At 30.7% G+C, this 25,448-nt stretch overlaps 4 protein-coding genes and 1 long non-coding RNA gene across 9 annotated transcripts; 2 read left to right on the top strand and 3 right to left on the bottom strand.

The window, feature by feature from the left end:
• Positions 1-322: 322 nt before the first annotated feature.
• LOC137933092 (putative lipid scramblase CLPTM1) lies at positions 323-3,263 on the bottom strand. Its single transcript, XM_068776877.1, has 3 exons — positions 3,010-3,263; positions 839-2,459; positions 323-756 (listed from the first exon to the last, which is right to left on the bottom strand). Exons 1-3 carry the CDS (start codon positions 3,106-3,108, stop codon positions 581-583), a joined length of 1,896 nt encoding a protein of 631 aa, XP_068632978.1. The 5' UTR covers positions 3,109-3,263; the 3' UTR covers positions 323-580.
• Positions 3,264-5,480: 2,217 nt separating this feature from the next.
• On the bottom strand, positions 5,481-11,829 carry emb (exportin-1 emb). Its single transcript, XM_068776304.1, has 4 exons — positions 11,660-11,829; positions 8,365-11,353; positions 7,368-7,511; positions 5,481-6,409 (listed from the first exon to the last, which is right to left on the bottom strand). Exons 2-4 carry the CDS (start codon positions 11,254-11,256, stop codon positions 6,263-6,265), a joined length of 3,183 nt encoding a protein of 1,060 aa, XP_068632405.1. The 5' UTR covers positions 11,257-11,353; positions 11,660-11,829; the 3' UTR covers positions 5,481-6,262.
• Positions 11,830-13,287: 1,458 nt separating this feature from the next.
• On the top strand, positions 13,288-13,683 carry LOC137932871 (uncharacterized protein KIAA1143 homolog). Its single transcript, XM_068776557.1, has one exon. It carries the CDS (start codon positions 13,288-13,290, stop codon positions 13,681-13,683), a length of 396 nt encoding a protein of 131 aa, XP_068632658.1.
• Positions 13,684-14,310: 627 nt separating this feature from the next.
• On the bottom strand, positions 14,311-16,611 carry LOC137932738 (uncharacterized). Of its 4 annotated transcripts, none has more exons than XR_011109103.1 (4): positions 16,433-16,611; positions 15,518-15,651; positions 14,720-14,905; positions 14,311-14,631 (listed from the first exon to the last, which is right to left on the bottom strand). It is a non-coding gene; the product is annotated as an uncharacterized lncRNA (long non-coding RNA). The 4 variants fall into 4 exon arrangements; XR_011109105.1 differs by having other exon boundaries at positions 15,518-15,644; XR_011109104.1 differs by lacking the exon at positions 15,518-15,651.
• On the top strand, positions 15,164-19,484 carry Mnn1 (menin 1). Of its 2 annotated transcripts, XM_068776396.1 has the most exons (5): positions 15,165-15,812; positions 15,918-16,143; positions 16,787-17,081; positions 17,663-17,812; positions 18,111-19,484. In XM_068776396.1, the coding sequence occupies exons 1-5, from the start codon at positions 15,255-15,257 to the stop codon at positions 18,592-18,594; spliced, it is 1,713 nt and encodes a 570-aa protein (XP_068632497.1). In that variant the 5' UTR covers positions 15,165-15,254; the 3' UTR covers positions 18,595-19,484. The 2 variants fall into 2 exon arrangements, with proteins under 2 accessions (XP_068632498.1, XP_068632497.1); XM_068776397.1 differs by lacking the exon at positions 17,663-17,812 and having other exon boundaries at positions 15,164-15,812.
• Positions 19,485-25,448: the final 5,964 nt, after the last annotated feature.

Below are 25,448 nucleotides of genomic sequence, written 5' to 3'. Positions count from 1 at the left end.
AACTTATATACCTATTTGATTCATAATTATAAATGCTTTCACGACATTATTGAAATGTCCCTCACGAAATCATTATTTATTTTAATGTAGATGATATCTACCGATAGAAACTCCTTATAATAATAAACTCTCAATTTTACCAATGTCTTTTATGTCTTCTTGAATAAAATAATAGATGTTACAGCAAAAACAAAAACCAGCCAAAAGTATCAATTTTATATAACTTTACATGTGGTCCTTTGTATTTGTATATAAGGTAAACACAAATATTATTTATTATCTGTAAGTCTTAAAGGACATATTGAAATAAATTTCGCCTTAGTTTTATTAATTTTTTTAATTTAGGGTCCCAAATTCTGTCTGGGCATTGCAGAGAAGGTAAATTGCATTGTTTTATAACAATGACTTGATACAATTTTCTTGCAGATTAGTAACCATAACCTATTTGCTTTTCCTATTTATTACATTAAGATATACTAACATTTTTTAATTATCATCTCTAATTCATGTGACATTCATAATTGTGTTCTAAAATTTTCACTAACTATGCAAACCTGAAACAAGTTTCAACATACAATATTTAATCATTCTTCTTGTCTCCAGTTTCGTCATGTCCTTGATCAGCAATTGCCAAATTGCCCTTTTCATTTTCTTTCTTTTGTTGTTCCATTTCTCCAGAGAAGCCGAATTCATTGACACGCTTGTGATCAACTTTATAAATCCAACGCTGATATAAGAAAATGAAAAATACAATATCTGAAAAAAAAATCATATCATGTATTTTATAAGTCAAACATATTAAAGCTATCCAATTTTAAGAAAAAAAAAACAATCTTACCATCTCTAAAACAGCCTAGACGATACATAGTTGGCATTTTTATAACAAATGCAAATATATCATCAATGAATGTATTAAGGAATTTATATGTCATCATGCGCCATGGCAAATGTGCCACAGATTTCAATTTGTAGTTAATGAATAACTGTGGTGTCATCATAATGAAACCAAAGGTTAATAGATATCCATACATCATATTAAGAATAAAAGAGTACCATCCTTTATGTTCTTGATACAACAAAGAATATATGCCATAACCAACCAAAAGGGGAAAGCATGCCCAACTCAGATACCTAAAAGCTAAAGTGTCATATTCTTTGGTACTTGATTGCACATAGGAACCTTTATCTTTAAAAGTTAATGTAGGGATGCCCAATATCCGTGCCTCCCTGTTTAATTTAACATCCATTACTTTATTTATTTTCCATATTTCAATCATCAAGCCAATGAAACACGAAATTCTAACCATTACATTGGTTTCATTATCCAGAACATAGAGAAGAACAACTGTTGATTGAAATACATTAAAAAATACAGATCTCACCGACAGTCCTTCCAATGACTGTCTATTATTCCAAAACTGAATATCATTTTTAAAAGCCAACAATTCAAAAATGGAATGTAGTACAGATACAGATACAGTCAAAGCAAGCAAATATGGTGAAGTATCCAAAAGCAGTTCTTTCACAGTGTCTTGTTCTTCATCCTGTTCCTCAGCTCCTAAAGCTGAGAATACACTTAATTTATCTCTCATTGCTTGTGCTGTGTATAATTGCCACTTAAATAGACTTAATGGTTGGTAAGTCAACTGTAATTGCAATTTTGTTGTTGTTTTATTTATTGGAACATAATCACGCATCATATTCCAGTAGTCATTTAAAAACACTGCTGGTTTGTAGACTTTACCATCTGGCAAAAAGTAAATATATTCATCCAAAGGAGGAGGTACACTACCCTGCAACCAGTTTGTTTGATCAGTAACAAGATTGATTGTCAAATTAGGATGCCAATGGGAGACTATCTCTTCTTTTAAAGTTTCAGCTTTTTTAACCTCTTCTTCTGATTTTTCTGTCTGTCCAGTTAAAAGGTTATGAGTCTTTAGGTATTTTAGTTTTTTATACTTATTTAACATTTTCCTGCCATATGTTATATAAGAGTTAGCATATTTGTCTTTATCCTTAGGATTTGGTGATTTTCCTGATTGTACTATATAGGTATGAAGGTATATAGAGCCATTATTTAAAAGTGCTTTAGAAGGCACAATTTCAGTAGAATAACTATAAGTTCCATCTCCATTTGGGCCCCCATACCAGTCTCCATACACGAGACCTGTATGCTTCCAAATAAACTGAGCATCATCTATATTATTTAAAATTTCTCTTTCAGATACATAACAATACATATCTAATATTGTCCCATTGGGAAACATGTTTATTGCAGGTGAACGTGTTATCCCTGAAGAACTCTGAACATCAACTTTGGGCGGAGAAGACTGCCGGAACATTGATGTTATAAAATAGACAACCAAAGCTCTTATAATGAGGGATTTAGTAATAGCAAAAAAAGATTCCATTTTAGTAGGTTGCATGCGGCGACGCTGCTCATCTACTTGCGAATTAAACTGAAAAATGTTCATAAATGTAAAGTAAAACTCATTGTTATCATTAAAAGTTATCAATTACACAACAGTGATGAACCTTATATTATAAATAATGGATAAGGATTTAAAAAATATGTATTCTTTTAAACTTTGTAGTGCAGAGAAAATTATTTATGAAGCTAGAAGAGTTTAATTTTACATCCTATTAAAGGCACATTGAAGTTCATAGCCATTCTTCATTATTTGCATTATATTATTGTATTTCATACGATGACTTGGCAGTGTAACGAAAATAGACTAGTCCACAAATTTACTTCTATGGTAATGTACAAAATTGGGTCTCTGAATATGTTCTAAAAAACTAAACACCATAACATTTACAGATTATAACATACATGGGCCAAATGTATGAAACTAGTATGTATTTATGTAGTCGGGGCCTGAGTATATAATCATAACCACACAACAAATGTGTTAATTATAATCTTAACTAACATTGAAAACATTTACCATTACATGAAACGACAAATCATTATAATTTTTTGCATAAGCTTTTAAATGTTGAACTTACATCCACCTCTCCAGTTGATTCCTCGTTGCTGTTATTGCTGGAAATCAATCTACTTTGTTCCGAATTACCCGAAGATTCTTCTTCCCCCACACCAGCCATTTTTAATTTTGGAATTTATTATACGATGTAAAAAAGAAAGTCACTAATAATAAATTAAACTAAAAGCGTGTAGTTTATTTAAATGAATATAAAATCAATTTTCATTTCATCGTGATAAAGATTTAGACACTATAGATATTTTATACAGACGTAATAGCTACTGACAGTGTTGTCCGTAATTCAACTTTTGGATTAATTTTAAAACAAATAATGCAGATGCAATAAATGAAGTTTACGAACTCTTTCAAATCGTTATAACTATAATTTGCAATTTAATGAAATTAATATTAACTCTGTTGCAGTCATAGACCTACACCTGTATAATAAAGTGAGAATAGCATATGTTAATTAAATCATATATTTCTTATTATACTTTTTAACTAGGCATTTATTTTAATTTAGGGTACACTTCTTTTCTCATTATGTTTCATTTCTCTTGTTGTCGAAAGTTACGATATTACATTATTTACCGTCTGTGATCATAAGTATTTTACCACTAGGCTTTAGGTTGATTATGCGAATAGATACTTTTGTGGTACCTTATAAATAACAAATAAGATCAATTGTTTCTGCTAACATCGAGACACACCCTTGACTTTGCGAACGCTGTAATTAGAATAATGTAATAAAAAAATTCAACCAGACCTCGCAACGTATCAAGTCGAGCTGTCGGGCATCTTTAAATCTGGTTACTAAACGCGTAATGCAAACTGTAACTCTCCATAAAAATAACTTTTATAATAATATAGCTAATAAATTCGTATAATGCAATGTATACTTACATCTAGCCTACTTCTAGTCATAAAATTGACCCTCTAAAACGACTTTTAACGCTAAATAAAAAGAATAAAAAGTACCTTAAAAGGTCTTTAATCAAAAGTATTCATTATATTCAAAATAACCCTAAAGTAATTCAAAATAATTTAAAATAATAACAAATAATATAAAAAAAAATTTCTACCACTGTACGGTTTTTAGAGGTAAAAAAATCGCCGATGCTATCAAATCACACTTCAACGTTTTTCGAATCACAACAGTAAAACTTTGTACAGGGTTTCTTTTTTTAAAAGTTGTCCGTAGTCGGTAATCCAGTAGGGATATCGTAGGAAGCAATAAATCCCTGCAAAATAATTCTCCAACCAAGATTGCAACTTTTGTACTGTATGCGGGTGGTGGGATCTCAATATACCCATGCTAGATGCTGTGTATGCGTGCTGGGTGCTCTATATACGGATATAACACAGCACCCAGAAAGATACAGAAAGCCAATTATTTTTCTCTCGTTCCCCAATCTTATTTATGGGATAGGGACGCTTTTATCTTTTAATGATTCACTTTCTTTTCTTTTTTATTTCCATACTCTTCTGTCATACTTCACATGATCTATCTTTCTTCCATACATATTATGAAACTATGTTAGAGACGGTCGCTTGTCAAGAAGCTCAAAAATAATTATCTGGTTTTGTTTTCACAATGAAAATACTAGGGCTAAGCGCAAGCTTGTGTCTAAGTGCAAACTTACTTGGGTAAAATTTTCCTCTCGCTAATCTTGTTTGATCTGCAAGAAATTTTTATGTATTCTGTCAGCAACACTTAAAACGTGGGTAGTATCTTGATTACTTACAGCTCTGTGGTCAACGGAAAAATTTTCGTTTCAAATGTTGTTAATCACATAATATTGTGGTAATTACTAGCGTTTTTATAGGTTAAAAGGTTAGACGCGTCTTTTTTTTCGTTTTAAGTCTTCTTTTTACAGTACTATCTTCTTACGAAGGTCGACATCTGTTAGAGCAATATTAATTTTCTGACTTTTTGAAAAAGTTGTCCATTACATAGAGAGTGAGGTTAGCATATGGATGTTTAAAAATTCTCATAAATTTAGACAGACAGACTGAACCTTATTTACATATATCTGGAGTTGTATCATTGAAGCAAATAATAGTGTCGTCGGCGTAACAGATATTGTTAATAAACTGGACATTTACTGTTATGCCTATATAAAGCTCATCCAATGCTTCCCTGAAAATCATTTCCGTATAAATATTAAAAAAAAATTGGCGATAAAATACATCCATGACGCACTTGTCGTAAAATTTGTTTCATCTTTCAGTTTACATTCAACACGTGGATTCACGATTTTGGTTCCAATGGAGTTGTTTTGTAAATCGTACATCTTTAAGAGTCGAGACTGATCGAACTGTCGAAATATGTTTATTAAATGCTATTATGATATTCTTCCACATTTCATGTCACAATACTTCAAACACATCAGCCAACATCACAAAGTCAAGTACTATTTAGTAGTGAAAATGGTAATTTAATAGGTGTGAATAATAATTTAATAAAAAACAACTACTTATTTATCTATTTATTTCAAAAACACAAAATTGAAAGATGTGACGATTAATCGGTTGATTAATTAAAATGCATTCGGAAACTCGTTTATAATGTTTAGATTCCCAAACCAATATTAAGTTAGTTCAGATAAAATTAAACAAAACAAAAAATGATACTAACAGCAATTCACTTATCAAGTTTTTCCTAGAATCTATTTGTAATACTCAGATTCTGCAGTAATTATCTTGCACATTCCACACTGGTTACCATCACAGTTTTCTATTGTTCTAAAATATTTGACAACAAAAAATGTTAGTTTTCACATTTGTCCTCCAATGATTATACTCCAATGCATGACTTTCCGTCTATCTATATTTTAAGAGGCCATATATGCTTTACCTTGTGCCTGCATAACATACCTTGTTTGAAAAGATATATTTTTTATCTTTTCACTTGCATACATCATCTAGCATTGTTCCAGGCGACCTTTGTACAAACTGACATAAACAAGGTATAATTAAAACATAGCACAAGGAACATATTAATTTAATGACAACAGTTCACTTAACACAAATATTTGTTACATGCTATTAAAAGGCTAGTGCTTTAATATGATCCGCCAACAAATATTTTTTACAATTTCATTTTTAATGATTTTCTCCAAAATAACACCAAAAGAAATTTATTTTGTGCACCATTTAAATTAAACGCCTGTATAAAATATGCATTCGTTCTTAATATATTTTGCTACATTTATTTATGCTAAATGTACTGTTATTATCAACTTATCAGACCTATACACTAAGTCTACTTCACATTAATCTTGCATTTCTTCAGGCAATTCATGGGGATTTAAGATTCCAGGTACAGACAATTGTACCCTTCTCTTTTCTTCTTGTGCTTGACGAAGAGCAAAGAGGCGTTCTTCTAAGTATAAATCACTGTCGTCTTCGCCAGTGTATTCCTGTAAATTGAATATAACACTATAGTAGTGGATTACTAGAAAAACAAGCCACAATTTTATGAATCAAATATAAAATGTTTATAGAGACACCTTTTTAGACATATAAAATATCATTATTACTTTTAATTTTTAATTAAACATATTTTTAACAAATTATGCAATTAATGAGCACTTTGAAGAGCTAAATTTCTAAATTTAAGCACAGGTTTTCTAGCCTTAAATTTTTACGTCACCTTTAGCAACAACAATTTTTTTCTCAATATTATCAATCAAGCTTGATGTAGACATAGCTCGCTAATTGAACACTGTTGCATATGAACACCAACAATATTTTTTTTTGGATATACCAGGTGTGTAAATGAATTTAATCTTTACTACTAGACTATGACTTAATTTAGAACTCAAACTGTTTAAGATTCATTGAAGTTGAATTTATATCACACACTGAAAAATGCTAAATAGATTGGCAAAAAATCATCAATTCATTCTAGCTCATAAAAAAACATATATATCTGCCTAACATTAAGTAAAATGTAGCAAAGATTTTACTATCAAATTTATTTAAAGCTTTATTACATTATTATTATAACATATGCCCATATATGAGATTCTAGATTTATATTGAAAGAAACAAAAGGGAAACCGTAGCTTTGTTCCAAGTTCTATTACAACAATAATTACTAATAAAGTAACATATATTTTTTTTAAAAATTGTTATAAAAAAGAGGTGTACAAAAAGAAACTATGCAGATGAAACAAAAGAGATTATGTTATGATAGATGCTGATGAATAGGGTTACATGCACAAATTTCCCTTTATGTTTTATAAATATTTTCCATGTAACTTATATAAAATCAGTTGATTTTTACATAGTTATATGAATAAATACTTATGCGGCACCGATATTCAGTTAATACCTAAAGCAAAATAAAATTACTGATATGATAAAAAGACTTACTCTGATTTGAACTAAGAAGTCTCTTAGATGGTCTTTAAATGCTGGGATATCTTGATCCAAATTAAACAATCCTTCCACAGTTATTTTAATCTGATTGTCAGATAGATGAGAAAATGCAGTCTTCAGCAGATTTGCTACATATTCCTAAAAAAAAAATCTAGGTTATTTTCCCTCAACCTGACCTATTAAATTTAAAAAGAAACAATTCTCTGAACTCAGTCGGTTTCCTCAATTAAAAAATCAACAAGGCCAAAGTGCCAAATGAAATAATTGTATTTATTTCACTTTAAAATTTTAGAAATCTGTGTATCACTGAATAATGGAACTATATTTTAAGATTATTGAATATCAAAATCATAGAAATAACATGAGCATTGCATATCCAATCCAAAAGACATACCTTTATGGTATTCGCTATCGATATAAGATTATACCTCACTTAGTACTTTGTAAGAAATAACGCTACAAAAATTAAGATACATAACACTATGCCAAAGATATATACTCAAAGTAAAAATTTTGTACATGGTGGCTTATGACATCATGTTAATATTGAAAAATTTATTGGATACAATAAAAGAAAAGATTTGAAGAATAAATCAGAAGAAAGGTCAGTATTACCTTTCAAACTGTATATTCCAAGAACATCAAATTCAAAATTAGGGCAAATTGATTCTGGTGTACTTAATGGAACTGGGATCCAAACATCATTATTTACATTTTTCTAAATGAAGCTCAAAATTTAACAATAATGAATGAGTTAACCATACTAAAATTACTTTTGGACTTGTCCAAAAACTTGAGTGCTTCAAAATCTATGATATTTTCTATCAAATATATTAGTTCAATTAAAACTTATATTAAGATTGGTAATTTTTTTTAAAATATATGTTCATTTTATTTGAGCTAAGCACATTTTGTGTGACTTGGACTTACAATTTTAATATTTTTTTATTTATATACTTTATTTAACAGTTACTTTAAAGATTTTATTCACCTGTATATATAAAATGTTATCTGGAGTTGGCCCAAGTGGAACTGTGACTCGGCCGGCTTCTACCAACGAGAAAATGTAAGCTAATATAGTAGCATGCATTGTTAGTCCGGCACCATGAGATGTGTCTGTAACTACACTAAACACATGTTCCAATATATCACATAAATATGTTTGGTAGAAGCTTTGTGCTGCCTGGGGATGTTGCTCTACATTTTGAAGAAGTCTGAATAATATTTGTAGACCTGTATCAGCCACATTTCTCATTGTATGTTTAAATGCCCATATTATGGAATCCAGAACTAACTTAAATTGTGCAGGTGGTATACTCAGGAATGCTTTAAAACAATGAGTGTTAACAGCTTGCAGCAGCAAAAAGAACTCTGTTCTATGTTCTGGGTATTCTTCAAAGTCTTTGTTGATCATCTCAAGAGTACATTCAAAGACAGCATCAAAAATTTTTGGTACTTCAGATGTTATGTGTCCACCAAGTTTGTATACAATAGCAGCCATACATGAAAGTACTTCAGGTTCTCTAGCTTCAGGCACTGCTGTTCTCTGATAATCTAAGAGGACTGCATCAAGAAGAGGTGGAATGAAATTTTCCAAAACCATACTATTATCCGTAGATCGTGACACCCAACTGGCTATCAGTTTTAAAGTTTCTTTCTTGATAATTCGCATGTTTTTGATAAGAGGTTGTTTAGTAACAGCAACACCATTTAAGGTAATTGCTTGACTGATATTTTCAGACATTACTTTGTAAACATTAAGCATATCCAGATATATTCTTCCAAGTTGAACTACATAAGGATGCCCTAGTGCACGACACGCACGTACATTTGTTTTCAGAATGCTGACAAGTTGTTTAACAGCTTCAGCATCTTTAAGGACATCAACGTTGTGGGATGCTTGAGATATAATGTCATCCCAAACTTGATTGGGTAGAACCATATATCTCTCTATGAGCTGCTCTTGAGCCACTTGATCAACCTGAGCACTTATCATATAACCCACAGCTTCATAAACTGTTTGCACTTGCAGTGGTTGTAAGTCACAAATAATGGAGCTAATGGTAGTTAGAATTTCTTCTATAAATGGACATGCTTCACCTACTTGAGTGGTTACAAAGTGACGACGACACTTCAATGCTATTTTTATGAAAGTATCACAAGCCATATCTTGAACACCATCATGAGTCTCATGCATAAATTCAAAGAGTTTATTAACAACAGTTTTTAGAAACTTCCAATGTGCTCTGAGAAATCTAGGGTATTGACCTACAACATACATAATATTACTAGCAATTATAGCTTTATTATCTTTACCCTTTTTCTGTTCACACAAACCCAAGAGTTCCTTGATGACGACAACTAAAAATCGTTTCTCATCCTCTTCCATCATTGCTCCTGAAATTGAGCCAATAGCCCAACATAGTGTATTAAGATTTTTCCATGACCACTCTGCTCCATTGACCTGATTTTGCAATTTTTCTGTCATAATACGTTCAGTATCTTGATAATCTAAATGAGTAAGATAAACTAAAGTTTCTCGCATATTTTTATACAAATTGATAGAGTCAGTATCTTTCATAAATTCTCGGACAACTTCACCATTTTCATTTTCTACAACTAAAACTTCCTCAGGCCTTGCCATTCGAGAAATCATTATATATCGAACACTGCTGAGAACATCAGCATATAAGGCTTTCCTACCCATATTTTTCCCAAGGTTATATAAGCCTGCTGAATGAGAACATGGTGCAGCTTTGTATAAATCTGTAGCTAATGCATTCCAAAACTCTAAGCAGATTTTAAAGATTTCTACTTCCTCCACTTCAGATATCAAAACAAGGTAGCGAAGGGCATTCATTAAAGTGTTGGTTAAGCCCCTTCTTTCTATAAGCTGTCCATGCTCTTTTAAATAAGTACATAGAAATAAGGCCAAATTTTGAATGAAAACTTGTTCTTGATCTCTACCAGCAGCATATGCTTCTCGTATGTTAGTAGTGAGAGGCAGCATAGCCTCTAATTGCTCCATTGTTTGCACTAAAAGAGCTACGAACTGTTCCTCATAATTACTTACAGTTACCCCTGCAATTTCAGTCAAACAACTCAGAGTTACATTACGGAACATAGGCACATTCAAAAACTTAAAGATGAGAGTGCTAATCAACTTCATTTCAAATATATAACCAAGTGGAATCCAATTTAAAAATCTCAAAAGAGTGTGAAGAGTAGCATCAACTAAAGGAGCATTCTGTGAATTTTCAAGCACAAACTGACAAAGCTGAAAAATTTGACTGAATTCTGAACACATGGTATCTTTGAGATGTTTAGCTTTTGTTTGAGTGAGTTGGCCAGTACTAAAAACAAATACTTCTTCACTAAGTAATTTTAAAATAACCATGTTGTTTTGACATAGGCTCTCATTCGTTTTTGATGCACCAACTATGTCACTAATAAAAGTCTCCCAATTGTGGGGCCACTCTCTTTTTAATACTTGTATCAAAATCATGTTCAATTTTTTCAAATAAACTTTATTACTTTCCATTGTTACAGGGTCCGATGAGTTTTTAATTATTAATCCCACAATATACTTTTTTATTCCTTCACATTGATTTCTCGGTAAAACTTTCCACCGCGTTTGTATCACTTGCTCTAATATTTGCAATGCGTAATATTTTGTTTCTTGATTTTGAGAATACTCTAAAATGGTATCAACACGAGTCCAGGCATCTGGATGTTCTTTATGTGCAGTAAGAATATCTTGCGCAATACGCTGTTGCTCTCCAACGGATGAATAGAGGCATCCGACAATATTGTCAAGCAAATTAATATCTAATTTTTGACTGAAATCTAAAAGTTTGGAGGCTTGCTGCTCTAGAGTTGCCATTTTTATTATTATAGCAAATTATGTTTGTTGTGATCCACGCTGATTAGAATCGGTAACTGATAGAATTATACACATTCATTCCAAATAACATGACACACTGAAAGAAATAAATGTACAATTAGAAAGGGCAAAACAAGCTATAACCTAAAAGTGGTAGCTAAGTAACTCGAACATAACAATATCGAACATATTATAACAGTATTATATTAGGTATAAAGTAGGCTAATAAATAACAAAAAAACATTTATTGGACGAAAAGAATTATTAACCGAGCACACACCCCGTACGATTATCAATGACGTTTTTGACGAAATATTCGTTTGTGTTTTAAAAAAGAACTTAAAGTAGTGTATGTAATCAAGAATTTTAATTTCATTAAATGAATGTATTTATTGTTGCTCACCCCTGAATAAGTTTTGCGGCGCAATAAATCAACGGCACTTCCATACACACTAATCCGTTGTTTTCGTGAAGCTTGAAAAGCTAACATACATGTCGTCGTTATGTCTATGCACAAAAATTTTATGTCTATGCTATTTGGAACCATTATATTTTTCAGCTTTTATCAAAAGTTATACCCAATCGATGACACATTATTATTAATTATAAAAATATTTTCACTGAACCAAATGTAATCATATATGTACATCATTCTCTATATTAATTTTCGATCGTTATAAGGATAGAGTTAGTTCTTATATGGATCGCAAATACTATTATTTTAGATGTTAATTTATGATTTGACAAATTTATAGAAACTAACTAGTGTATTTTTATAATAGAGGTAAAATATAAATGTACAATAATTTGCAAGAAATTTAAGGGTGAATTAATTTTTTATACCATAAAATATTAATTATAAATATTTTGAAATATTTGCTATACTGTACAAATAGTTTTCGAATTCATATTATCTCGACAGGATAGTCATAAATACAATTGCACATTCAAAAAAATTTATAGAAATATCATCAATTTCGGTAATTAGGCACATTTTAATTATTTAATAAGGAAGAAGTCACATAAATTTAAGAAATGATGTGAATAAATTATGTCTTTAACATCGTTTAACCAAAGTAAACGGAGTTTTTCCACAAGGCATAAGTTTTATCCAAAAACTTGCATTTAATACAGAAAAAAGTACCAAAGCTATGGGTTTTAATTTTTTTTATACCAGCAGTGTTAGAACTAAATTTATTAGGAAAATTAAAAAGATTGGGAATCAAGTGTAAGCGAAATAAAGTAGTTAAATTCTCTATTGTTATTTTAATAAGCATTAACTGAAATGCATGAGTTCGAGATGTTAACATTTAGTTGCATATCTTTGAGTGGTATTATTTATTATGTAAGCATTGTAATCATATACTATTTTAATTATCCTCAAACTTTTTTTATTAAAGTAATCCTACAAAGACAATAAATCAAAACGCTTATATGATAACTGATTAAATAAAAGAAAATAACTTTAAATATGTTAGAGACAGTTAATTTCATAAAAAATAAACATTTAACTCAAGGTATCATAAGCATCATAGATTTTCTCCCCGTTTTACTCAAAAAATTTGGGGTTTATTGCAAATTATTACATTATTAACGACAGAACTTGCCTTACTTTAAAACAAGTTTATGACGTGTGCGTAGAAAAATAACAAATATTAAATTTGAAAATAATTATTGCGTACAGAATTTCAAAAACTTTCTTTCGTATTTATATTCTTGAATTAGAACTGTCAATTTTTGTTTATGTCATCATAGCAGCCTTGTGTGTTATGGTTTGATCAAATTGGAGTTTACTGTTAAATAATTTATTAGAAACATATTAATACAATTCTCGGTAACTTCAATTACCACTAAATAATAAAATAATTTTGATGTTATAAGAGTAAGTAAGGAAGTGTCATTAAATACAGCAGTTTTTTGTTTGTACAAAGTAGTGTACAAAAATATTTTTTTATATAAAAATTTTTATTTTATTTTAGATTTAAATATTTGTACGCTGATTTTTCCCAGACGAAATTAAACGCTAAAACTATGAATAGGAAAAGGAACGTAAGCTATATAAAACCTGAAGACCCCAAGTTTCTAAAAATGTTAAAGAAAGAAGCTGGATATGAAAACACAAACCACAAATTTGATAAACTTAAAAATAATGAAGAGGATTTTGTCGATGACGAAGAAAGTGAAAAACCGCAGGTGGTAGTTTTAAAAGATGGAGATTTAACAGCAGAAGAAGCAGCAGTTGAGAATGAAAGACTTGAAAAAGAAAAAAATGAATGCAAGGCAGATCTCAACCAAAGAGTTATCTTTCAAGCTAAATTAAAACCAACAATGTTACCTGATAAGAAAAGTCAGAAGAGGAAAAATAAGATTCGCCAAACATCCTGTACGCAACTTTTGTCATTCTCAGAGGAAGATGTGGGTGAATGAAGAAATTATATAATTTATGACTATTTATCTTATTTATATCAAGTAAGGTAACTATATTTATAGTGCTTGTAATCCATTATTTAAACAAAGTTCCATTTGAATAAACAGTTTATAACACATTAGCCTTACTCAATTATTTTAAAATATGGTAAATTAGAAAATAATACCTTATCATATGTAAACATTTTAAGTGTGATATGTTAATTCAATTTCATATTCTACCTTTTTATTAAGAAAATGTTTATTACAAACTAATCTCTTCAACCAGAAAATGTGTAACTTTCTTAACAAACCATTTATAAACAAATACATATTAATAAAACCTTTTGGAAAATTATGTGGTGAACCCCAAACTATGCTATTTGTGAGAACTCTTTTACTACAGTAGAATGCTCAATGCTCAGTAATTAAGGGGGGTCCCATGTGTCATATTATAGTGTTATACACTATTATCATCTATGAGCAGCCCATGTATACACAGATCCATGTGTGGATGTTGTACATTGGCAATGTATGTGTACAGGTTGATATTACAGACAACATTCATGTGATGACATGATTGTCTGTGAGACACTCCAAATGGGCAAATAAAGTACAGTTACCCATTTCTCAAATAAAATATATTGATAACATTAAATTGAATTTATTTCTTAATTTAAAGGGAATATTAAAAGCATTCAAATTCAAAGTAACAATTTTACAATAATCATATTGTCAATTTAATTAATTAGATGAATTGTTTTTGCCACCATCTTCTAAGCTCCGCCTCTTCTTCGGTTTAGTTTTGGAGCCATTATGAGTGACTGTTTCATATCTGTGACTCAATTGAGGTGTTTCAATTTCTTTTTCATATTCTAATAATTTACGCAACAAAAACTTTCGTTCATCTTTAACAATAAGTATATTTTCTTGAGTTTTCGCGACTTCATCACATAAAGCAGCATTCTCCTATAAATTGTTAAAAATATGGATAATAAATATACTGTTTTAAGTATGTGTAAAAAAAGTTACGATTTTCTGACAAACACGGATTTACCATAATCAGACTTTTAATTCGTTTTTTCATGTATTTATACTTTTTGCGATAACGTTTGCTATGGTTTTCATTTGAGTTAACGTTCATCGTTTCCTAAAAATCTCTAAAACACGATAATTTCGTAGGAACCCCAAAATTTTTTTCTTTTAGGAATTATTTGAATATTCACTTACTGTATGGTACTCACTTAAACAAAATAAGCAAATATTAAACGGGTGTAGATTATGTCATCCTTTTTATTTGTTATAGAGTAAAAAAGTATGAGTTCTGCATGTGGCTGTCATTATATATCTGTTTCATTAATATTTATTGTCTTATTATATAATAACTGCATATACAATAGAGCAATGTTTATTACTTTATTAGTTACTATCTCAAAATTTACAGGCTTTACGTTCTTATTAAATCTTATTATATCCATAGATAATACAATTTTACCAATATCTTATCTGTCGTTAGTAGTAACCGGCATATTGGCAAATTGTTTGTTTGTTAATTAAATATAGTAAATAAAGGAAATAATGTAAAATAAACAATGTCAACTATCTCAGAATATAAGCATTCTTTTCCAATCGACAGCATTAAAAAAGTTTGTAAGATTTTTGAAGAACAACTGCGCTCTCAAAACGAACCAGACCTCGCTTTGTTTTCAATAATAGTTGGAGCTGTAGAAAACAATTTAACAAATGTAAAGAATAGCGACAAAGATGTTAATTTGGCAACTAATAAATTCATTAAAATGAAATTCCCTTCCATAGAATGGGAAGAAGTCAAATCGCTGTATGAACGTTTTATTACCTTGATGCGAGCCGGCGTTGACGCTAAGTTACTCAGTGGTGAATTTGCGACTCGAGATTTGGTAAAACGTGTTGCAGATGTAGTATGGAATTCCCTGACTCGAAGTTATTACAAAGATCGGGCTCATCTACAATCTATTTATAGTTTTTTAACCGGCAACAAACTTGATTGCTTTGGTGTAGCTTTTGCTGTTACAGCGGGATGTCAGGTTTTGGGCAAAAAAGATGTGCATCTTGCGTTGTCTGAAGATCATGCTTGGGTTGTTTTTGGAAAAGACGGGAAGGATACTGCTGAGGTAAATTATGTCAACTTCTGACTTACTATTATGATTTCCTTTATAGTTATTACTACATAAATTTTGTTACATATGTATTTTAGATATGTGTATGGTTCTTTGAAGGTTACATGGCATGGAAAAGGTAATGAAGATAAAAGGGGGAGATCAGTTGGTGACGGTGTTTTAGCCCGCTCTTGGTTGTATGTAGCTGGAAAACCAGTAGTATGCACACGCATGATGGAACTTGCTGCATTGGTGTCATCAATCAATCCAACTTTAACACCAACAATAGATGTGCATGAGGTTGCTCAAATGCAACATAAACTTCTTTGGCTACTTTATGATAATGGTAAAGTATAAAACCTTAATACATAAACTTTAATTATGGTAGCTATAAAGTTCATTGATAAAATCAAACTTTATAAACTTGTGTTACACCTTACTTTAGCTAGACTAAAAGTCTCTGAAAGTCATTAGTTGTTAGACTTATAAAAGATTTAAAATTTGAAACAGTTTAATTATACTAAAGCAAGTATTGTAGGATATCTTATATTTTAAAATTTAATAGTTATGGTACTCCAATAAATAAGGAATAGATGTTGGTGTCACTAGGGGTATTACGAAAGGTAGCACTGTACCTGCACTTGATTGGCTCGACAACTTGGCCCTTTCTACTTTGAATATTACCAGTTTTACTGTAACACACTTTCATGTATATTGTAAACTGCGTCATTGTTTACTTGCAATTTCATGAAATTCTTTTGTACCATTAAATTCAATGTGTGTGACCTACAATATTTGATTGTATAGTAATTTACAGAGATTTTTATAGTTTAAATGAAATAAGGGAATATAAAAATTTATTATGAAACATTTTACTGGTATATAAGATTTAGTTATTGTTTTATCACTGTAATGTTATTATAACAATCGCATGGCGGCGATAAAACATATAACAATATTTTCCATCAAAAACCAAATAGTTATTTTAGGACATTTAGATGCATATCCTATGGCTTTGGGCAACTTAGGTGATCTAGATGAATACATGCGAATATCAAATTGCCCAGAAGACACAGAAGATTCAATGTTGATTAAGGTTGGGGGAAGTAACAATACAAAGCCAGACTCTGCAGCCCTTTATGTTCAAGCTATCAGATCAGCTAGAACACATTATGAGGATAGGCATGTGTATCCCTATACCTTTCAAGGGGGCTATTATCACCGACATAAGATGTATAAGGAAGCTTTTAATGCATGGGCATGTGCTGGTGATGTGATAAGACAGTAAGTATTTTTTATTAACTAAATAAAGAAGATGCAACAGAAACCAAATAACAATTTTATCATCATCATCATCATGTCAGCTGAGAGACTCGCACTGCAATGCATAGATCTTTCTGAAAGATCGCCACAATTTCATAATATTTAAAAAATAAAATAAACAATATATTTACTAAACTTTTACTGCATGTCAGTTATAAATGATTTATTGTTGATGGCGAAGGGAGGATAGACTTATGTACCACTTTTGGAATTTCTGCTCTTAGTTTGATGAGTGCAAATTGCTTTAGGACAGGATTTCGTATTTCAATATCCTGAGTGTCAACAAAACACAAATATTACAACATTGTTGTAACATTTGATGAGTTGAACTGTTTTTACAATGTAAAACTTTTTTAAGTTTCATGTTGCTTCTGTAATTAAGTAAACATGCTCCATGTTGGTATATATTTAAGCTGTGATATACTTCTTGTTTTCCCAAAACCCAGTTCCCATCTATTTTGAATATTAAAATAACACATTGAGCTGACTAATGATCTCTTTATATTTAAGATAGGCTAAGGCATAACATTTTTTTTTTTTAGTTATAATTACTCACGTGATGATGAAGAAATATACAAAGAATTTGCAGAGATTGCAAATGAGTTGATCCCACAGCTTATGAAAGCAGAAAGTTCAGGTCATTCTGCGAGGTCTATTTTAAAAGATCCCGAGTGCTTTGCATCCCTTTTAAGGTTTGTTGAATAACTACTATAATTTTTTTCTGAAATGGTATGTAACTATTTTGACATAAACTTTAAAACTTTTTTTTATAATAGTTAATTTTCTAGCATAGATTGTACTACTACAATAAAAACAAGTGCACAGTGGTAATCTTTCAGAAATTTTTGAGAAAAATAAGTTGTTAGACATTTCAAACTTATAAGTTTGTATTACCAACTACTAAACAATTTTATTTCTTAACATTAAGTACATAATAAGTCTGTTACCTTTTTCCAATTTTTTTATTTATGTTAGCCTTCTTCATTTTAGGTTCTATGATGGTATATGTAAATGGGAAGAAGGCAGCCAAACACCAATCCTGCATATAGGGTGGGCTAAGCCACTTGTTAGTACAATATCTAAATTCGACGCCGAAGTGCGGGCTCAGGTTCATATCATATGTAGTCCTGATAATGAAGAACCAGCAGAAGAGAAAAAAATTATAGACAATGATAATGTAAAAAAGGACAATGACATATGGAACAATAATTCTGACAGTGCAGAAATGAGTGTAAGAGAACAATTAACAGCAGCTGTTAATAGTAGACCTCGAGTTACATTATACAGTCACAAAATGGCAGCTCTGAAACCGTTATTGTTGGCTGAAAGACTAAACACTCATGCTCTACAACTACAGTTAACGGCACAAAGCCAACTGCAAAGGCCTCAAGCACCAACAAAGAGAAGAGACGACGATGATCATTCGCCTGCAGCACCCACAGCAAGAGCTAAACGTGCACGAAGAGAACGCTAAAACTATATTTCTATGATCATTGTCATAACAATTTCATTTAAATTTCTGAATCATATGCTTTAAATCAACCTAAAATAGTTGCTTGTACCTACCTGATTTTTTTAAATATGCTAAATGTAATGGATACAATAGTGATTTTGACTTCATAATTTAAAAAAAATTATGATAACATTATTGATAATGTTTAAATAAACATTTTGTGTTTTAGCTTATGTACTACTGTTTCTTTTTTTATATAATATTTTATTTAAGCTTACTGATGATTACAGTCAAAGATAAAACTTATTACTTATAAGGAATGTACCATGGATTATTAATAATATAGGAATATTTTTGAAATATTAATAATATAGTATGGATTTTGTAAACATACTTTGTTCGAAATTATTTCTGTAATAAGGTCTTTGTGATTTTTTAAAGTTATGACTTATAATTTTTACAATATTTGCTTATAGAATAAAAAGCTATCTTATCTGAAAAGCTTATAATTTCTAAGAAATTTTGACAAATTAGTACTAGTTTTAGCATAAGAAATAGCAATGTTTCCTGTTTATTGTATTTTACTTTAGTGTTATTACTGTTTCCATTATTTCATTAGTAGCTTTTTGGTTTGAGATAATTATCATGATCGCTGAACTATAGTACCTAATTGTAAATATCTGTGATGTTTATTATTATAAGTGTCTATTTGAAAGGAACTGTAGAAGACTGGCGAATGTGTATGACGCTTGTTCCACTTTAAGATGTATTAATTCATTCAAATACGTTATAGAAAATTGTTATTCATAATAGAAGGTATTCTATCAGTAAACTTAGAAATTACTAGGTCATAATGAATTGGTTATCGTAAAATGTAAAATATTATCCACTGTAATAGTAAATAAATTTATCTGCTGTTGTCAGAATTTTTGTTTTTTATTTGTAATGTTTTACACTTTATACACTACAAACTGCACTGCACTTTCACAGAAGTAATCTTTCTTAATTAAAACAACAACTGTAAATAATTAATCTATAACTTCATTGAATATGGCAACATGGCAATAATCATTTACAATGTTGTTATATTGGAAAGAAATAACAATCAATGAAAATCATTTCAGAGTCATGAGTTTAAAATTTCCTTTTACATATCATACCACTTGGTTCCTTAGCAAGTCATTTATTTTTCCCGTGTCAATTAGAATATTCAAATTTCTTACTAAAAAAATATTTAAAAAGGCTTGTAAAGCTACTTTATTTGGCAATATTAGTTAAGATTAGTATTTGACAGATTCCATGTACTACTTTTAGTTTTTTATATCAGTATCTGTTGTTTATATATAATTATAAATTATAATTGAAAAAATACATACTTTGTTTTCAAGTACGTGATTCATTACCAATTTTACCATAGAATCGTTAAGTTTAGTTTCGTATTAGTCGACACCTGTTTTTTAAAATACAAAAATCTTTGTAGTCTGTAAGAAATATCAAAATGCGTTAGAGCGCCTAATGTACACCTATATTGTCATAGAAATCTTTCTATGTTATGTTTATAAAATGTGCCATAAATTAATACAAAAAAGAATTTAAATTATCTGTCCCGCATTGTCGGTCGTATTTATAAGCATTTTACTTTGACCTGCGATGTAAAAATAAGATTTTTTAACCAAAAAATTAGTCATAATGATAAAACATGAATTTTTTTTCCCAACAGTTAAATGGCTTTTTAGCCAACTCGGATGTTCAATTAATGTTTCATATTCTACTATTATAGTAGTTTTTAATACGTCTACCTAATGCGTATTTAAACAAGCTTATTAATTAATATGCAGCGTGTTTTAATATGTTATAAACACGTTGCATATTAATTAATTTTTTGAATATTAATTGCTTTTTTGAACAATTTTTAGTTATTAAAAATACAAAAGTTGTTGCGTTATTGTTTAAACCTACATGTTTTTGTCCTTGGTTTAATTATAATCTGTAAAGATTACATGATGTAAATCAGCTAATCGACTGCAAGGCATAGGCGTTCCTTAAAAATTGCTACGATGACCGGTATTGCGCTGCGCCTATTCAGTAATAACTTCCTGCGTTAATACCCACGGCGTGCCTACCGCCTCGTGGTCGCCACTTTCGGTCTTAACAGCAGTCGATTGATGTAATCACATCAACTGCTTGAATCATTTACTGTCAGAACCGAGTTACTAAAAAAAATTAAAACATTGTAAAACAAAAAGGGAGAAGATAAGAAACAAACAAATTGAAAAATAATAAGGACTACACACTACAATAATAGAACTATGTACACAAATAAAATGTTGAGCTCTGTCTTATTCTAGACGCTACTTAATATTAATGATTTTTTTTAAATATTTGTTCAACACTTACCTCTTTGGGGTGCGAGGCGATATAAAGATAGTGGCGTGAATTAAAAAATGCTCCGAGAAGGAAGTTGAAGAACCGAGACGACAATTTATAAAATAAATTTGAATTAGTCCCGGCGCTTGAGACGTCACCCAGCTTTTGAACGCAACCGACACAAAGAATGTGCGTCGGTGCAATGCAATGTTCAAATATTCTTTTAACTGAACGGCACTGGGTAGAAAAAGCCGGTAAAACTTTAACATAACCAGAAATATAGACGCTTACCACAGTTTTGGGAAGGATAGTTTTGCAAAGCATCGATATGGTCTGAAGACGGAATACCGGATTTGAGTATCCTGTAACTAAGAAGTGTTATTTCATCAACACCTAATACACACTACCATTTATTTACTATAACGCCATACTCGGAAAAACGCGAAAAAATGAAGCAGGTGGTAGTCGTGTTCCGCGGGTGACCTTGAGAAAACTAGTAGGTCAGTTTATAACATGTTATGAAATACGAGACACAAATTTAACAGTAAATAGTGGTTCCATTTTTCGATTACTGTTTGTGTTAATAACTTAGCGCCGTAGCCGTTGCCAAAATTGGGGAGTTCAAGAAAAGTTGAACAAAAGAAAAACCATACCGTAACTGTTTTTTACACTGAAGAATGGAAAGTGGCACTGTCACTATTTAAATATTCTGTTTGCACTAAGCACCTAAAAAGACTCAAAACAGAACAGCAAACAGATCGCAGAAATGACTTGTGGGAGTGGTCGTGGTACGGTAGCTTCTTGTGCTTCGGTAGTTCGTCGGTTGTATCTTGTTCGTCGATCGCTTCTTGTTCGTCGGTTGCTTCTTGATCTTCAGTTGCTTCTTCCTGCGTTGACCACACCTCCGCTAGGCCTTATAATGAGCGCGGAGACTCTCAACAGCGCGATGCAGATTTTCGTTGCGTCTACTGTGGCGCCATCTGTCATGCATCTGTTTCACTGCCGCCGCCGCCATGCGATTGACGGTCACGTGGGTAAGAGCTTGGTGTTTGAGTGGCGCGCGATATGCACGCCACAGACTCAACATTCACTTCACAAATGAGTTGTTAAAGACGCAGCAAGCGTGTTCTGGCAGGCATGATGAACGCGAAGAAGTTGGTCGCGTCGGGGTCAATACGGAATATTGTCTTCTGCTTTGTTTTAATGAAACTAGGATAGTTGATGTTGACATAGCGTAGGTTACATAAATCCACAATAAACCCGAACAACTCGATATTCCAATGCTGTAATGTATCTTCGATTAGAGCGCCTAAAGGGTGACGTCGGACATTGTACGTTTAATATTAAATGAAAGATTAAGTGCAAATATTAAGAGGAAGATTAGAATATTAAGATGAGAAAGCCACCACAGACTGGAGGGGTCTGTTCCTCGCTCTTTAGCCCTGAGCCTCTAGGACAGTGAGGATCCTTGAATCTATCTTTGTACCGGTATCTCTGGTTTATAAAATGTTGTTCATTGGCGTAGGGCAGTGGTTCTCAACCTTTTTTCACCTGCGGCACATTTTTAACTATTCTGAAATCTGGCGGCACATAAAGAAAAAAAACCAACAGAAGTTTTTTTGTTGGCATGACAAACTGAATAAAAAGAACCATAAAAATTGTATTATATGTAAATAATCTAAAAATACAACAAAATGGCCAGTTTTCTTAACGATATAAAATTAAAAGCTAATTAACTAAACTACTTTAATGAGAAATTTGAGCTTGATGTTTTTCGATAATTTCATTTATATTTGGTCGTAAAAATGACAATGCTACTCTCATATCGTCTTCTACATTTAACAACCTTGATCTTTTTTTAGTTTTAATATTGGCTAATGCTGAAAATCCGAATTCGCACAAATAAGATGTGGAAAATTGTAATAGAATATTTAAAGCTTTTCTAGATAAAAGTGGATAGATGCATCTGATTTTTATCCAAAATGTATTAAGTGATTCTTCAGAATGTTTTAAAATTAAATCTCGATTAGTTGAAAGCAAAATAAGCTCTTCTTCTTCATTTAAAGTTAACTCAAATACAGCAGTGTCCGTAATTAGAAATGGGTTACGAACCCAATCAAACTTATTAATATCCAATTCCGGGAAATAATAAACAATTCTCTCCTCTAATGTTGTCAAATGATCAAGAACAATTTGTTTAATAATTTTATACCCGTCTTTAGGAACTGATTCGAACTTTTCTAAATTACCTTCTTGGGCTTTCTTTTTCCATAAAGAAATTTGTCTTTTTAACCCCACCAACTTATCAGTTGAATTTAAAATATTTTCATTTGAACCTTGCATACTTGAATTAATACTGTTAAAAATGACAAAAATATCTGACAAATAAGCAAGTTTCGTTGTCCATGTTAAATCTTCTAATATTTCAACAAATTCAATATTATTATTTTGTTCAAAAAAAGCTTTCATTTCCTTTTTTAATTTTAAAACCCGAGATAAGACTTTTCCTCTGGATAGCCATCTTACTTCAGTATGGAGTAGCAAAGATTCATACTTGGACTCCATTGCTTTACATAGTTCCTTGAATAATCTGTTTTTCAATGGTCTTGATTTTATGTAATTTACCATTTTAACACATTGCTCCAAAACTATCTTTAAATCTGGTGACAGGAACTTTGTTATAAGAGCTTCTCTATGCAAAAAACAATGTGTAACTATTATATTTTGATTCAATTCTTTTACATAAGATACAAATCCTTTAATATGCCCGGTCATTGAGGGTGCACCATCTGTGCAAATTCCAATACAAAAATTCCAAGAGACATTTGTTTTTTCTAGATATGAATTAATTACTTCAAAAATATTTTTCCCGGTTGTAAAATTTGACAGCTCCCGACAACATAAAAATTGATTTATAATATCATCTTCATAGATAAATCTAACAAATGCAATTAACTGAGAATTTCCTGTGATGTCGGTGGTTTCATCTATTTGTATTGCAAAAAAGGAATTTTGAAGATTTTTTGTAGTATTCTGCTCGATATTTTCTGATAGATCTTTTATCCTGCGATGTATAGTGTCATTAGAAAGGGGTATTTTGGAAATTTCAACATCGGCTGATTCACCAATCATCGTTTTGACTATTTTACGGCAAGCAGGTAATATAATTTCTTCTGCTAAATTATGGGGCTTCAATTTTACTGCGATCAATTCCGCGATTTCATAAGAAGCAAACTGAGCTTTTTCGGACACACAAAATTGTTTTTTAAAATTTTTTCCTTGTTTTACTTTTGTTGAAAGATACGTTTTAAAATAGTTCTTATCTTTGGTTGATAAAGAGGGATGATTGGTAACCAAGTGACGAAGAAGTTTGCTAGGAACCATAGCACTATTTGATAATTTTAAATTGCATATAATACATTCTGGGACTACTATGTTATTTTCTAACGATGAGGTGAATCCAAATCTTAAAAAATTGTCGTTATATTTTCTAGGAATTATATACTTTTTTAAAATAGAACTATTTTCACTTAAAACAGAGGAACACTCATTACTTTGGTCGTATATGTCATCATTATTGTTACTTGCATCATCATCATCATTATTCTTTTTTTTCTTTATCCATTTGTCCATTTTTAAGGGGTCTGAAAAAAACAAAAAAAATACTGTCAAAAAAATCGAAGAATATATAAATTTAAATTTATAAATATACAAATTCTGTAACCATTTGTAATTTATGAAAATGAAAAATATAACCCTTATGAAGTTATATAACTTTCACACAAATACAATTTTTAATGCATAAAATCGAATTTTATTTAAATAATTGCTGCCATTGTATTCGTGAAACAATTTAGCAGCAAACCTCGGGATTTTTTTAGATATAAACAGCAAACTTTTTTAATTACAAAAATATTCATCGAATGGAATAAAATCTGAAAAGTCTTAGATATTGTAAATCAAAGAATACGTGCATTGCAAAGTCAATATACCTCCTATTTTTTTATCGAAACTACATGCCAACAAATTAATAAGGATACGAATCAAATACTTTTCTAATTTTACAAAGGGTAGATTAGTATTACAATGGAAAATCATGTAAATTTAAAATATCACACAAACAACATGCTCATTTGGAAAAAGACAAGTGTGGTAGACTTGAGACAATTTTTAATACATAAACATGACTTTATCATAATTAGGGATTAAGAAAAGCGTTTTGTAAATTAAATATAATTAGCTGGTTCAATATATAAATATTTACGTTGAATATTTTTTTTTGTATATGTGTTATATATATTTTAAATTTTTCGCGGCACATTTTTAAAATCTCGCGGCACACAAAAGTGCCGCGGCACATGGGTTGAGAATCACTGGCGTAGGGTGTGTGTCAGGTACAGAGTATATCTCTGTTTTGCGATATTCTCCCCAGAGTAAGGATACTTGCTTATTGCTGAACTATCCATTGCATTATAGCATGGTTGTACAGATTTATAGATATATATATA

The sequence above is a fragment of the Battus philenor genome, unplaced genomic scaffold (genome assembly GCF_028537555.1).
Source record: "Battus philenor isolate CCGP_79_NKW_IND1 unplaced genomic scaffold, ilBatPhil1.0.hap1 SCAF_12, whole genome shotgun sequence".
NCBI classification, from domain to species: Eukaryota; Metazoa; Arthropoda; class Insecta; order Lepidoptera; family Papilionidae; genus Battus; species Battus philenor.
Note: the sequence above shows the minus strand (reverse complement) of the source record. Positions and strands in the feature narration are given on the sequence as shown.

Coding starts and splice junctions, on each gene's coding strand:
- LOC137933092 (XM_068776877.1), bottom strand. CDS start 3,108: ATGGCTGGTGTGGGGGAAGAAGAATCTTCGGGTAATTCGGAACAAAGT. Junction 2,460..3,009: donor AATCAACTGGAGAGGTGGAT/GTAAGTTCAACA, acceptor AACATTTTTCAG/TTTAATTCGCAAGTAGATGA. Junction 757..838: donor TCTAGGCTGTTTTAGAGATG/GTAAGATTGTTT, acceptor TTTTTTTTTCAG/ATATTGTATTTTTCATTTTC.
- LOC137932871 (XM_068776557.1), top strand. CDS start 13,288: ATGAATAGGAAAAGGAACGTAAGCTATATAAAACCTGAAGACCCCAAG.
- Mnn1 (XM_068776396.1), top strand. CDS start 15,255: ATGTCAACTATCTCAGAATATAAGCATTCTTTTCCAATCGACAGCATT. Junction 15,813..15,917: donor ACGGGAAGGATACTGCTGAG/GTAAATTATGTC, acceptor GGTTCTTTGAAG/GTTACATGGCATGGAAAAGG. Junction 17,082..17,662: donor GCTGGTGATGTGATAAGACA/GTAAGTATTTTT, acceptor TTTTTTTTTTAG/TTATAATTACTCACGTGATG.
- emb (XM_068776304.1), bottom strand. CDS start 11,256: ATGGCAACTCTAGAGCAGCAAGCCTCCAAACTTTTAGATTTCAGTCAA. Junction 7,512..8,364: donor ATAACATTTTATATATACAG/GTGAATAAAATC, acceptor TTTTTTTTTTAG/GAATATGTAGCAAATCTGCT. Junction 6,410..7,367: donor ACTTCTTAGTTCAAATCAGA/GTAAGTCTTTTT, acceptor TTCAATTTACAG/GAATACACTGGCGAAGACGA.